Below are 13,544 nucleotides of genomic sequence, written 5' to 3' on the forward strand. Positions count from 1 at the left end.
GGAGGGGAAGCCACCGCTGGCGCCAACGCTAGTGGGCTCGGGTCGGCGCGGCCCGCAGAGGGGGCGGGGGCCTCGCCCCGCGAGGGGAGGCGCGCCCAGGGGGCCCCGAGGGGGGCGGCGAGGACCGCGGGCTGCGGCTGCGGGTGCGGCGGCGGCGGCGGCGGCGGCGCGTGTGCCCCGCGCAGGGGAGGACGCCCGCCCCGCTCCCGGCCCGGCTGCGAGGAGGAGGCGGCGGCGGCGCAGGAGGATGTACTTGGTGGCGGGGGGCAGGGGGCTGGCCGGCTGCGGGCACCTCCCGGTCTCGCTGCTGGGGCTGCTGCTGCTGCTGGCGCGCTCCGGCACCCGGGCGCTGGTCTGCCTGCCCTGCGACGAGTCCAAGTGCGAGGAGCCCAGGAGCTGCCCCGGGAGCATCGTGCAGGGCGTCTGCGGCTGCTGCTACATGTGCGCCCGCCAGAGGAACGAGAGCTGCGGCGGCGCCTACGGGCTCCACGGAGCCTGCGACCGGGGGCTGCGCTGTGTCATCCGCCCCCCGCTCAATGGCGACTCCATCACCGAGTACGAAGTGGGCGTCTGCGAAGGTACGGCCGCCCGCGCGGGCCCCCGCCCACCTGGCTGCGCCCAACAAAGTTTGGCCGAGACTTTCCCGAGGAGAGAGGGCTCCGCGGGAGGAGGGGGCCCCCGCGCCCCCCGCGCCCCCGCGCCCCCCGGTTCCCGCCCGCCCCCCTCCCTCCCTCCCTCCCCCCGGCGAGGCGGGGGTCGCGTCGCGGGCGGGGGCGGGCGAGGCAGGGCGGCCGCGCGGAGAGCCGCGCACGTGTGGCGGTTCGGGCCGGGACTGCGGGGAGGGGGCGGGCCCCGCGCGGCGAGGTGGGGGCGCGGCGGGCCCCGGGGGAGTCCGGCCGCTGCCGCCCTCCCGCACTGGCGCAGTGTGCAACCGAGTGCTGCGCACCGTTCTCCAAAGTCCCTCTTCTGCTGGCGAGGAGACGTGTCTTCTGCTCACACTCCCAGTGTTACTCGTATTATTTTTCCCTTGCGCGCTTCCTTCACCCCCTTCCTCCTCCTTCGCATGTAAATCAGTTTCGGCTCCGGAATATGTCAGCGCAGGGGAAGTTACAGACGGTGGTTACTCATTTATTTGCCTATTGAGAACAGCCGAAGGCTTTCTCTTGTGAATGGGGGCGGAGGGGGTGGGGGGTGGGTGTTGCGCCCAGGAGTGAAAAGTTGTTGCTGACTGTTCACGACTGCTCTTCAAGATCAGATACCCGCGTGTTTTCTGTCGTGTGGCCGCTTCCTGCTGTTTATTTGTTTGACAACGAGGGCTGTTCTGCTGTTGGTTTTTTTTTTTTTTTTTTTTTTTTTTCCCCCACCAGGCGTTGTGCACCTCGGTGCGGAGCCTGACGGAGGGAGAAAGCGGTGAGAGTAGTGAGCCTCCCGTCGTCGGGTGGATCCCTGAGCCCTGCCCACCTGCCTCGGCCTCCGGGTGCTTGGTCTGGTTTGGGGACAGGAGAGAGAGGCAGGGAGTTCTTTCTCTCTCTGGCTAATAATGGGCAGGACTCGGTGAGCACCAGTTGAAAGCGGGATCCCTGCTTGGGCTGACGTCGGGGTGATGATGCTGTTCTGGGGCATCGTGGTGCAGAGCCGCTGCCTTACTTCTGGAAGAGCAGCGAGGAGGAGGAGGGGGAAGAGGAGGAGGGACAGGCGACCTCTGACCTGATCCCTTCCTCAGGACTCACAGCCGGACCCAGGGCACCAGGGGGAGGATTGATTCGGAGGCATCCTCCTGTGTGCGTGTATATGTTTTCCCGTGCGGAGGTAACTGAAAAACTGGTGGCAATCTTAAGGTTACAGTGGGTCTCTTAAGAGACGTCAATTCCGTGATTTTCTTTAAATACACACACATTTATTTATACCTGTAGTTTTTAGAGTTTGGACAGTTCTGGAAAATTAAGGAGGCTTTTCTGGTTTGGAAGCTAGTGGGCGGTAAGGAGTGAAGGCAGCTCTCCTCTGAGGAAAGGGGCCATGCATGCCCTTTTGCACCCTTAGGACATTGGGTTAGAAGAGTTTAGGTGCCTGAAACACAAAAGCCTCTGCCCTGGTGTTAAGTCCCATGTTAAAACATGTGTTATTATTTCTCCCATCAGGAAAAAAAAAATGGCCAGGAGATTAACTTCGATACAATTTTGTGTGTTTGATTTTTGGGAATTCTGAATGAGTTGGACTAAAAGATCCATCTTTGGATCCCACCACTTGGAGTGTATAATTTACTTTAAGCCAGCCTTCCATAAATCTAAAAAGAACAAGCAACGTGAAACGAGGTTAACTGCAGTGGAAACTGCTATGCTCTCAGAAGGACTTTTGGAGGTTTTAACAATTCTAACCCTTGTTTTGTTTCTTCTTGATGGATATCTGGTGAAGGAGATGTGGAGCCCGGGGCACATTCCCAGTAACCCAGTGTTTTGGCACCAATCTTCTGGTATCACAGTATAGAGTTATTTTGGCAATTTGCTGGTGAGCTTTTCATTCCTCTGAAATGATGCGATCCCTTTTAGCTTCCTTTCTTCTGGTAACACCCCATGCACTTGGTATTAGCCTTGAAGATGCTTGGAAGTATTTGTTTCCATGGTTATATCTCAATTAGCAACACTTTTCATTTATCAGGACTGTTTTCAGCTGCCCAAACTAGGTGCTCAGCATTTTTTTAATCTAATTTTTTTTGGAATTCTGAAATCCGTTAAGTTGTATTGTAAATCCATTAAACCAAAGTAAGAGGAACAGTGCTACCTGGCATAATAGCGTTTGGATTTACACAGATACTGTCAGTTGTCTGTAAAATTTCAAGTATTTTCACTTTACTGCGAGATTTATGGAAAACATAGGATAAGTGACCTTTTTTTCCCCGTTTACAAATTAGCGGAGTCTTTAAATGTCAGTTATCAGAAAGGTGCTGTCTTTTTTTTGTTTGCAAGAAATTTCTCAATGGCTAGTTTTTCCCTCAGTTTCCATTTTTATTCAGAAATTCACACACTGAAGCACGATTATCATAACTGACACGAATAGGAATTGATATCTTTTATTCATGTTGAAGTCTCTTTCATTGCAATTTTTGCACTAAAATGACCCCTACTGGTTGTATCTGTTAATGAAAACTGCTTTGAAAACTTATTTAATTGGCTACACTGAGAAATCATATTGCATGTTGTACAAATATCATGACTAATCTACCTGCTTTCGAGGACATAAATACTAGTTACATTGCTCTGTTTGCCAAATTGCAGTAGTTTTTATTTGTGTTCCTCTCCGTTCTGGCTTTGTGGTGGGGGGAAAAGTCATGTTTTTTTAACTGTGGTTCACATAATGAGTTAGGTAAGTCAGGAGCAATAATGGACACCTTCCAATCTGTGGCTCACTGTCTTCAGTTTTTAATGCATACCAGCCCATAATAGGTTCTCAATAAATGAGCATTGAGCAAATGGATGAACAACCTTCTCCATGGAATAGTGAAGAAAAAAATATTTTCTGAAAGATTAAATGTGAAGAGTTGTGTCCTGTGAGTCATGTGACATGCACACTACACGTGGTCATCTTTTCACCGTTGTTTAGGTTGTTATCAGCCAAACCGTTCCTTTTTTAAAAAAATGTTTTGGGTTTAAGTGCATTTTAAAAAGTGAGCATAGAGCCAAGCACCTACCTTTTTCTTTTCTTTTCTTTTCTTTTCTTTTCTTTTCTTTTCTTTTCTTTTCTTTTCTTTTCTTTTCTTTTCTTTTCTTTTCTTTTCTTTTCTTTCTTTTTTCCTGCTCTCTCTCAGTCTAAAAAGTGTTTTCTGGCCCCCAGGAGGGCACAAGTCTCTTTACTATTTCCACTCATTACATGAGTCCTTGTTGCTCTTTCTGACATCCTGAGCAGCCTGTTCCTTGGCTCAGCTGCCTGCCTCCCGGTACATCGCCAGAGAAACAAGTTTGGATTCTGAACTCCTGAGGAAGAAGACTGGATGGTAGATCAAAGACAGAGTTTTGAAAAATTACCAAAGTGTGATGTTCTAGGAAGAATGTTTTGATTGTACAGTAGATGAGATGGGGGTGAAGACCATTTCCCCCTCTTATGTGGAATAGTACATCATACTTCTGTTGTGAGGGATAGGGGCAAGGTAGGGGGAGCATAAGCAGCCTTCTCTGCCTGTGGAATAAAAGGGCACATGATGACTTGAGTTTGACAGTTTGTGAGGACAGTGATTTGGAACCTGGCAGACATTATTGAGTGGCTTTGCCCTGAGAACTTTGTTGTATTAGAGCCAGGTGATTGCTGTCATAGATAAGTACCAACTATTTTCCAGTGCATATTTACTCAGTAGCTTCATCTTTATGGAACTTTCTGTGTGTGTGTGTGTGTGTGTGTGTGTGTGTGTGTGTTTACCCTGGGATCTACCAAACTGTCTCCTTCAAAATATAGTCCTTTTATTTCTCCTGGGTATTTTAACTTTTCCTTGCACCTAATATTCATGGGGACAGTGAGAAGGAAAAGCATACTCTGCTTATGTGGTGAGTGCTTACAGCAAACAGAATGTTGTTTTCTGACACTGTTGCCTTTAGAAGGTTATAATTTCTTTTCACCACCCTGCAAGACCCTGTCTGGGAGGGAGATGATGGCTCCCTGGAAAAGAATGTATGGAGGATCTGAGGTCAGGCCGCAGGAGGCCAGAAAATGTACCCGACCATTTGGTTAATGCACAAGCCACACGGATCTCCTCTCATTGCTCTGAAATGTAGGACTTGGAGTCAAGAGTCCATGGATTTTAATTTTACTAATTAAAAAGAGGGGAGGGGCAAAGTTAATACTCCTATATTAGTATTAGAAAACTTGAAACACCCAGGATTTCTTGTTTTTGAGGAATGTGTTTTGCTTTCCATCTCTTCAGTTAGAGCAAGCTCTCAGAGAAAACCAGCAGAGGGCCTATAAAATTACAGAACTAGGGTATGGGAAGATAAACCGACGCGAATAAACAAGGAAATAATTAGTTCCTCCCAGAAGTAAATATTGACAAAATATGGAGAGACTATTCACTGCACATATACAAATGACAGGCCTTGGTGACCTTCCTTTGACTCTCAAGCTTATAGAATCCTCACTTTTTCAGGAATCCAGTCACATAAAACACTTGGCAAAGGGCAAGTGAATTGCATAGTACCAGAAAGGCAAAAATTGCACATCTAGAGATGGATGCTGCCATTAATTCAGGCTTAGCAGTGACCAGGAGAATCCACATGCAATTATGTTGGCAGTGCAGTTGTGAATAGGTTAATTTATGAAGAAAATTGTCTGAAGAATCCTTAAACTCTGGGCATTACATCCAGTGAGGGAAGGTATTTAGTGAAATGGTGTAGGTTTGTGTTCTGCGTGGCTTGATTCGATGTGAAGACTTGGATAAACAAAGGAATGGCTTCGGGATGCTGGGGATAGATAGGCATTGTGAAGTTGGGAGAAATAAGTAGATGATCCATGATCCTAAAAAGATAATGGAGTGGGAGGACCAAAGAATAACAAATGGGAGGAAGGAAAAATATTGAATTCATCTTAGGGCAACTGTGTCATCCTTTGAAGATTAATCCAAAAATGCATTCCAGACATTAATTGTGAAATTCTTGAAAAAATTTGGGTGTGTTTAACATCTTTCAGGCTTAGGACATACTATGCGGGATGGCAGTGCTGCTTTAGCGTGTGAATTCCATCTGATGAGCCATGGTAAGATGGATGGAAGGTCAAGTTTGTTTGGTGAAGCAGGTTCCAATAACAGCGTTCCATATGTGGCACACATAGTATCAGGATTTTGGAGACATCTCAGTATGGCTCAGTTATTCGAAGAAAAAACTGGACTAACCAAGCACACATGAGTAACAAACTAAAAGCCTTACTTCTCAGAGGTTGAATTCTCCAAATCTGAGTTTTCAGATCTGACTTGTGTTTACAGAGAAATCACTCACTCACTCATTGATTTCCTACTCTGTACAAGGCCTTCTGCTGAGAGGCTGGGGGCAGCTGGGGAGCTTAGGGACCTCTCAGATGTTCCCTACCCTCTGCACTCTTCTCATCTCTAGAAAGAGTAAGGTAGCAGAACCTTAAAAAGTCAACATTTTAGGGACGCCTCAGTGGCTTAGTGGTTGAGTGTCTGCCTTTGGCTCAGGTCATGATCCCAGGGTCCTGGGATTGAGTCTCACATCAGGCTCCCTGCAGGGAGCCTGCTCTCCTTCTGCCTGTCTCTGCTTCTCTGTGTGTGTGTCTCACGCATAAATAAATAAATCTTTAAAAAAAGTCTACGTAATAATGCAAGTTCAAGCCAAGTAGAAATGATTTTGCAAGTGTGTGTATATAATTAGTTGGTGAGTGAAATAGGTGGTTAAAATTTGTCCCAGGAATCACAGGATCTGAAATGATCTTTTCAGGCTCTGGTGGCAAAGGTGAAAAGAATTTGAATTCGAACTAGGTTTTAAAGTATGAATAGGAGTTTTTGGGGTTTTTGTTTTTGTTTTTGTTTTTGTTTTTTTGCTAGGGGATGGGCTCCTGCTCATTTTTCATTCTTCTTAGGGCCTGTGTAGCATATATCAGAGTGTTTCCCAACATCTAAGAATGAGGCTGCATTCTTAATGCTTTACTAGTTGTGGTTCAAAATGGCAAGGTTCCTTTCCAGAGTGATTTTCTCCTTGTTCTAGCTTGTTCCACTAGACAGATGAGCGTGGGCAGTGAGCTGAGAGGTGTCCCTTTATATCAAGCATCTTCCAATCTCACCCACTCTCTGCTGCTTGTCCTGGCCAGTTAGCCTGGTCAAATTACGAAAAACCTCTGTGTGTAACAAGACCTCTTAGGTCTTCTGGTCAGAGGAGTGGTTGAATATACTTAAATTTAAAAAAGCTCTCAAAGTAAACACCTCTAAGTGTTCATTTTGGGCCCTCATGGAAAAAAAAATGTTAAAGGATCCTTTTTTCCTTTTACAAAATGAACAGATTTTAATCCCGTACCTCCCTTCCCCAACCCCAGTTAATTCCCCATGCAAAAGATTTGTATCTTGATAAAAGTATGTCATGGTTAGAAACTTGGTTTCTGAGGTCAAATCTGTGCATCTCTGTTTTCTACCGGTGTGGTGGGGTTAATAATAGGGTTGCTGTAAGGACTCAGTGAATGAATTGTAATGAAGCCCTGAAAGAGTGACTAGCAGGTGGTAAACGCTTATTAACAATGAAGGTACTAATCAGTAGAAGTAAAACAATTTGATATGGGTGCATTCTCTTGTTCTGCTTATTCTTCATCTCCTGAAGTAATAATCGTCAGTAGTTAAGGAGTCTGGGCTCTTAGAGAAGGAGCAAATGATCAGGGTCAGGTCCCCTCCTCTCTCCTCCTACCCCAACACCGTAAGTGCATTGAATCAATTCAGTCCAGGGCATGATCCTGGAGTCCCGGAATCGAGTCCCACATCGGGCTCCCTGCATTGAGCCTGCTTCTCCCTCAGCCTGTGTCTCTCAAGAATGAATAAATAAAATCTTAAAAAAAAAGGGGGGGGGGGCCTCTAAAGCTGCTTGCTGCCTTTTTCATGCCCATTTGTTAAACTTTGTCCAAATTGTATATTTTGGGTAAAAATAAGGAGGAACCTGACATTTTTTGCACTAAGTTGTAGGAGTTATAAATGTAACCATTTATTTGTGGGCTGATGTTTCATGTGGGGAAGGGGAGGGCACCTAACCTCACTGTAATCAAGACTGTACATTTTTGGGGCTCCTTGGTGGCTCAGTCAGTTGAGTGTCTGCCTTTGGCTCAGGTTCTGAGATCAAGCCCTGTGTCGGGCTCCCTGCTTGGTGGGTAGTCTGCTTCTCCTTCTGCTCTTCCCGCCCCTGCTCTTTCTCTGTCTCTCAAATAAATAGGTTTTTTTTTTTTTGTTTTTTTTTTTTTGTTTTTTTTTTTTTTTTTAAAGACTACATTTTCCTTCACAGTATATTGTGGAGGAAGAGTTTGCCCCTGGCTCCTGGAGTGTTTATGCTGCTGGTCACCACAGGATTTGACCCAACTTGAGCTAAGGATGCAGCTTGTGTAGCTGCAGCTCACCTGCTTTGGGGACTCCCAGTCCACCTGCTGCTGCAGTCAGAACAAACTACACAGAACTAGAGGTCAGACGTTTAACCTGTCCTCTCCTGCCTACCTGTTGCCCTGACATCCTTCCACCTACTAGGTACTGAGCAGCTGCGATGGGTCTGGTCTGTGGGATACACTATAGGGATGCCATCTTTCTAAGCCTCAGTTTCCCTATCTGCAAATAGCAGTAGGTAGCGTGTGTGTGTGTGTGTGTGTGTGTGTGTGTGTGTGTGTGGTGAGGATTGAGTGAGACAAAATGTGCTTCTGAAAATTTAACGTGTATACAAATCACCTGGCAATCTCATTCAGCATGGAGGTCCTGATTCAAGAGGTCTGAGATGGTGCATTTCTAATAAACTCCCTGGTGGTGCCAAAGCTTCTGACCCTGGGGCATGCTTTAAGGAGCTAGTTCATGTAAAGTAAAGCATCTGGAACAGAGCATGGCATATGAGACCTGATAATGTTACCTGCTATTATGGTTATTTTTCAGCCAAAAAAATCAGATAGGGACCCTGCTTTCATAGATGCCATAGTCTAATGGCAGATAGCTGAGACAGTTGTATCTAAGATAGTTACAGCTGTTAAGCCCTGAGATAAGGAAGTGCTGAGCATCTCAAGAGCCATTAAGAGGGACCCTAACTTTTAACTACCAGGAAGGATTTAGTGGGGGGCAGGAGGCGGGACCAACAAAGTCTGAGGGTATGCTCTCTTCCTTCCTGCTCCTCTGTGCAGGATGTTTTAGGAAAAAGAAAAAAAGGTCTTAATACTAGACAACCTTGTGTTCAAATCTCTGCTCTTATTTTTTAACTGAACAACCAACTTGCCTCATTGTTTTGGGCTTTAGTTTCCTCAGCTGTAAAAATGGAATACTGATAGCTTTCTGTGAAATAGACATTATAGTGAGGATTGGAGAGAATGCATATAAATATGTATACATATGTATATATAGCCATACACATATGTAATTGCATAGATAATGTGTGTGTTGGTGTGTGTAGTGTAAATCCTGGTATTTGGTACACTACAGGATTTTAATAAAATGTTAAGTCTAATATTCATTCTATTTCCCTTTTTTATTTTCTTCTTTGTTAGCTTTATGTATAAGTTTAAAAAAAAAAAAAACCACTTTGTGACACACAGCTCCTTCACATTCACATCCAGTACTGCTGTAATTCTCAGCCTCTTTGCTGTTTCAGCAGAATGTGGACATTTGCTTGATTTTGTGGTTTGAATTCTAGTACCAAAGAGCTATTTCAAACTAATACTTTTTAAAAGGTGACCTGTCTTGATATTGATGGCCTATGGTTTAATGGAAGCGGATTAAATTTCCTTTTCTTGTTAAAAGTTTTCTTTGGGTTTCTGGGCATCACTGGAGATACGGGAGACCCCAGGAGCATCACCAGGGCCAGGCTGGGATCACTGTACTTATGGAAGGAAGGAAGCAGTGGCAGTCCCACCTGGCTCAAGGGCCAGGACAGGTTAGGAATGTGCAGGAGGTGGTGTGCAGCACAGAGGATACCTGCATTGCTTTTCTTGAACCCATGCATTCCAGCCATCCTTCATGTGGACTTATACTGTGGCTTTCCCGTGGACTTGCTTTGTGGTTTCCCTGTAGTATCTTTGTGCTACTGTGGAAGGCTGAGAAACAACACCTAAAATTAAAATACTTGAAGTTCTTGTCTCTTTAGTTCCTAGTGTAGGTGTGGCCTCCGCTTTAGGAAGACAGAACTACTGCACTGTCTTCATATCTGCTAATGAGTATCATTTTTATCCAGTAAATATGGGCTGAGGACTCACAAGGCAAATGCTTTATACTGCCTCTTATGGAACAAGAAGAAAGAATTTGATGAAGATACAATCCTTGCAATCGATAGTTTACAACTCTTTTTTATTTTCATCTTGACAACCAAACCTTATTATCACACGGTAGAAATTGAATTTTCTTCCAGAAACTCTTTTAGTACCTATCATTGTAGTGCCTCTATCTTTCATCAAAAGTGCTGGTATTCAAACTTGTAACCTACAAGCAAGGTAAGATAAACTTTGAAATTTCAGGGTTTTGTTTAAGGATATGCTTGTTAGATCCAAAAATAACACCCTAATTTGAAATCGCCTGGGAACATTTGTCTTATGAACATTTAAGAATGAAAATTAAGTGTTAATTATATTTGAAGGTGTTATTTTACATTTCAAGTTCCTGAGAAGATCAGTTGAAGAATCTGCTCTTTGGAAATTTTAGGAGAGTCCTTAGTCCTTAATAACCAGCCACTCTAGCTATAGCGAGGTTAAAAAAAAAAAAAAATAGATATAGGCTGTAACTAGAGACTGTGCTTGTCTTATTTAGCATTTCAAAACAAAAACCATAAACAAACATCTCAGATTCAAAACAGAAAGGAATTTCTGGCAGGGCAGAATGAAACCTGAGCCTGCAAAGTCCTAGGTCTACAAGAGGTAACTTATTTAGCTTCTTATCCAAAGGCCACAAGCAAAATGGTACACAGCTGTGATAAAACAAAAGGCATCTCAGAATTGGAGAGTTGTGATACTTCTTTTTTAAGACTCCAAAAGACCTGCCAAAACAAGGTAAAGCTAACTTCAGGAAGTTTGACCCAAGCTAGACTTTCCATATTAAGAATTAGTTGGACTACTTCAGACCTATAACACGTGGGGAACTGTACACATGGGATGTATGTGCTCAGTTCCCTCACTGTGTATTGATAAATCCACACAGATGGAACGTTCCATCATCTGGTCAAATGTAGATCTGGAAAACCTTTACATGGTTTCCCCTTTCCCTCACTTTGCATAGTTGGCAGCTTTGCTTTTTTGAAGATGCAGACATTTCCTTCTGCATAAGGAAAAAGGGACCAATAGATAGTTCTGTCCCTGAAAACCAAAGTATGAAGATTTTTAAATGGTATAAGGAAGACTGTTTTTCAGAGCTACTGAGTTCTTCTATTTCAGACAGATTTTAGGAAAATTTATTACAACAGACTATGACATAAAAATGAAAGGCAAAATAAATTTCCATGTTTTCATCAAAAGAATGAATAGGTTCATATATATATACCAGTTTGTTGCAGGAAGGATTTAAGATAACCACACACCGTTCTTGCATGTGAGACTACACCGTGATGCAGGAGCCCGAGTAGCCATACTTCAGTTCTGCTTTCATCCCTTAGTAGCTCAGTAACTCCGATAAAACCTTCTCCACCTCCCTTGACTTTGCCTTATTTGTCTAAAGAGAATTAAATAGTTGCCTACCTGAAGGCAGAGGAACTGAACCGATGATATCTTAAGGCCCCTGTGGTCCTAAGATCTAGGACCTAAGATCTAGGTTTTTACAACCTACGTGTGTGGCACAGGAGTCAAATATTACCCTGTGTTTGCAGAGCCAGGGAAGGGAAGAGTGGTCGTGTCTACAGGACTCTTTGCTGAGTGCTGTAGTTGGAAGGGCATGGAGGAAAAGAGCAAGTGTTCTCACATAGTTTGGTTTATGGTGAGGCGGTAGAGAGGGCAAAACACAGATACTGCGAAGTATTGACGTCTTTAAATGCAGTCTTTAAGCCCTGGTGACTGTTGGCCCAGCCTGGATTTGGGATAGAATTTAAGCCTCTCTTTTCATGAATGTGCTGTTCTTCACTCTTTCTCCATTTCCCTCCTTTGCTTCATTGATCACAATGACTGTGAGGTAGGTAGGTGACAGAGACCGCAAGGGGAGAAGCCTGAGCAAAGACAGGCCAAAACTTGCCCAAATTCACATGCTCATTTCTGCCTCTGACACTAGGAGAGAGTTGAGTAATTGCTGTTCTTCCTAATACTGCAGGCGGCAGCCAAATTCCCAGCATTCTTTTACCTTTGCTGCTGTTTTCACTTGCCAGGGAGTTTCCTCAAGGAGCAGGCTGGATTTAAAGAAACAGCAGTCCTTGCATGTGAGGGGTGGTGTGGGGAAGGGGGAGACTGCCCCCTGGGGCCTTTGGGCGCCTCTTACTGGGAGGAAGAAATGATTGGTCTCCTCGAAGGGACGTGCTGCGCTCCACCTGCCACCCCCACCCTCGAACCTCCGAACCTCTGTGTGTTGTGAACCCTGGGAGCAAGCAGCTCTGCGTGTCTGTGAGATAGCAAGGCCACCCTGATGGTGTTCCAGAACAAGCCAGCTATGAAGCTTGGGAACCTGCCTTTGGGGGTCTAGAAACCTCACTCATCCTTTGCATATTGTCCAGGTGGTGTGGACCTGTGGCTCTGAAACTTCATACAACATGATTCATTCCAAAGAATGGGATGCTCAGCCCAGCCTGCAGTGTACACCAGCATTCAACTTGGCCTTGCCTTGTGGATATTACATTTTTGCCAAGAGCAGCCTTCCAGAATGAGGTGCTAGTTAATTCCAGTCGGGCATTTATTCGTTAATAAGTCTGCTGAATGCTAAATACTCCATTTGGGAGTATGCGACTGGAGAAAACTCAGCAGCTAATTATTATGTAGATCTCTTCTGTGATTCTCACTTTCAGTTCAATTACCTAAGCCACCAATCCTTAGCAATGTGAACTTATTTAATTTTTAGTTTTCTGTAATATTTTGCTTTTTGCTCCCAGAGAATTTTTTTTCTCCAGTCTGTAAAACTGCTGTGAGATTATTAATGGATAGACATTTTATGTTGTTTAACAGAAAACCTTTCTGGGTTGTGGAGTCCTGTGGCTTGCCTGTGGCTTGTTCTGTCTTCTTTTCTCTTCCTTCCTTCCTTTCTAGGATGATATCAGAAGTTAAATCCTGTTCCGGATCTTATCCTATCTATCCTTCCAGGGTAGATGTCTGGTTACTAATAATGGTGATGTCTGAAATAGCCATTGAGGGGTGGCTGGTGTTCATTTACCAACCGGAGCTTTTGCTGAAAAGCTAGGTTATTTTCTACTCTTCTTGGTATATCAATAGGTCTTTATTTGGTTTTCTTCCTGCTTATTTGGTATGTATTAGCTTAAGAACTTTTCCAGCGGTGGGGGGCAGTAATGACAGCCTAAGTGCCTGGGGCCTTCTCTCTATAACACTTCTCTCTTGGAAGCGGCTGGAGTATTCAGTGTGTGTTTGCTGCCATCAGAGTGTGTGCTAGAAGGTACATTTGGTACCTCTCATGCCCATGTCTCTGTGCTGTGGCCCTCCTTCACCAGTGAATCTCTGCCATGAACCAGTGGGAGCTTTATCTCAAGCACCCTGAAAGTCATACTTTCCAGCAATCTTTCCATTTGCCTCCATATTCTTCCCAGCATGGTTGCATGAAGCTCTCCAGTTATTGGTAACTCAGCTAGTAAGAGAAGTTGGTGCCAGGCATCAAAATACCTGTGACGACCTCTTCCAGTAATGGTGTCTGCACTAGCAGGATGGCAGAGAGAAGTACAAATGTTTGGAGGGGAAGGTGTTTGTCAGTACATGAAATTCAT

At 44.8% G+C, this 13,544-nt stretch overlaps 1 protein-coding gene across 3 annotated transcripts in view; it reads left to right on the forward strand.

The window, feature by feature from the left end:
* Positions 1-227: 227 nt before the first annotated feature.
* Positions 228-13,544, forward strand: part of CRIM1 (cysteine rich transmembrane BMP regulator 1) — a 184,877-nt gene continuing 171,560 nt past the window's right edge. For 2 of the 3 annotated variants that reach the window (XM_038561254.1, XM_038561255.1), the window contains exon 1: positions 230-578. In XM_038561254.1, coding sequence (XP_038417182.1) covers positions 248-578 — 331 coding nt within the window. In that variant the 5' untranslated portion in view covers positions 230-247. Of the gene's footprint in view, positions 579-13,544 lie in introns of all 3 variants that reach the window. The other variant, XM_038561256.1, reaches the window with a different exon arrangement.

The sequence above is a fragment of the Canis lupus genome, chromosome 17 (genome assembly GCF_011100685.1).
Source record: "Canis lupus familiaris isolate Mischka breed German Shepherd chromosome 17, alternate assembly UU_Cfam_GSD_1.0, whole genome shotgun sequence".
NCBI lineage: Eukaryota > Metazoa > Chordata > Mammalia > Carnivora > Canidae > Canis > Canis lupus.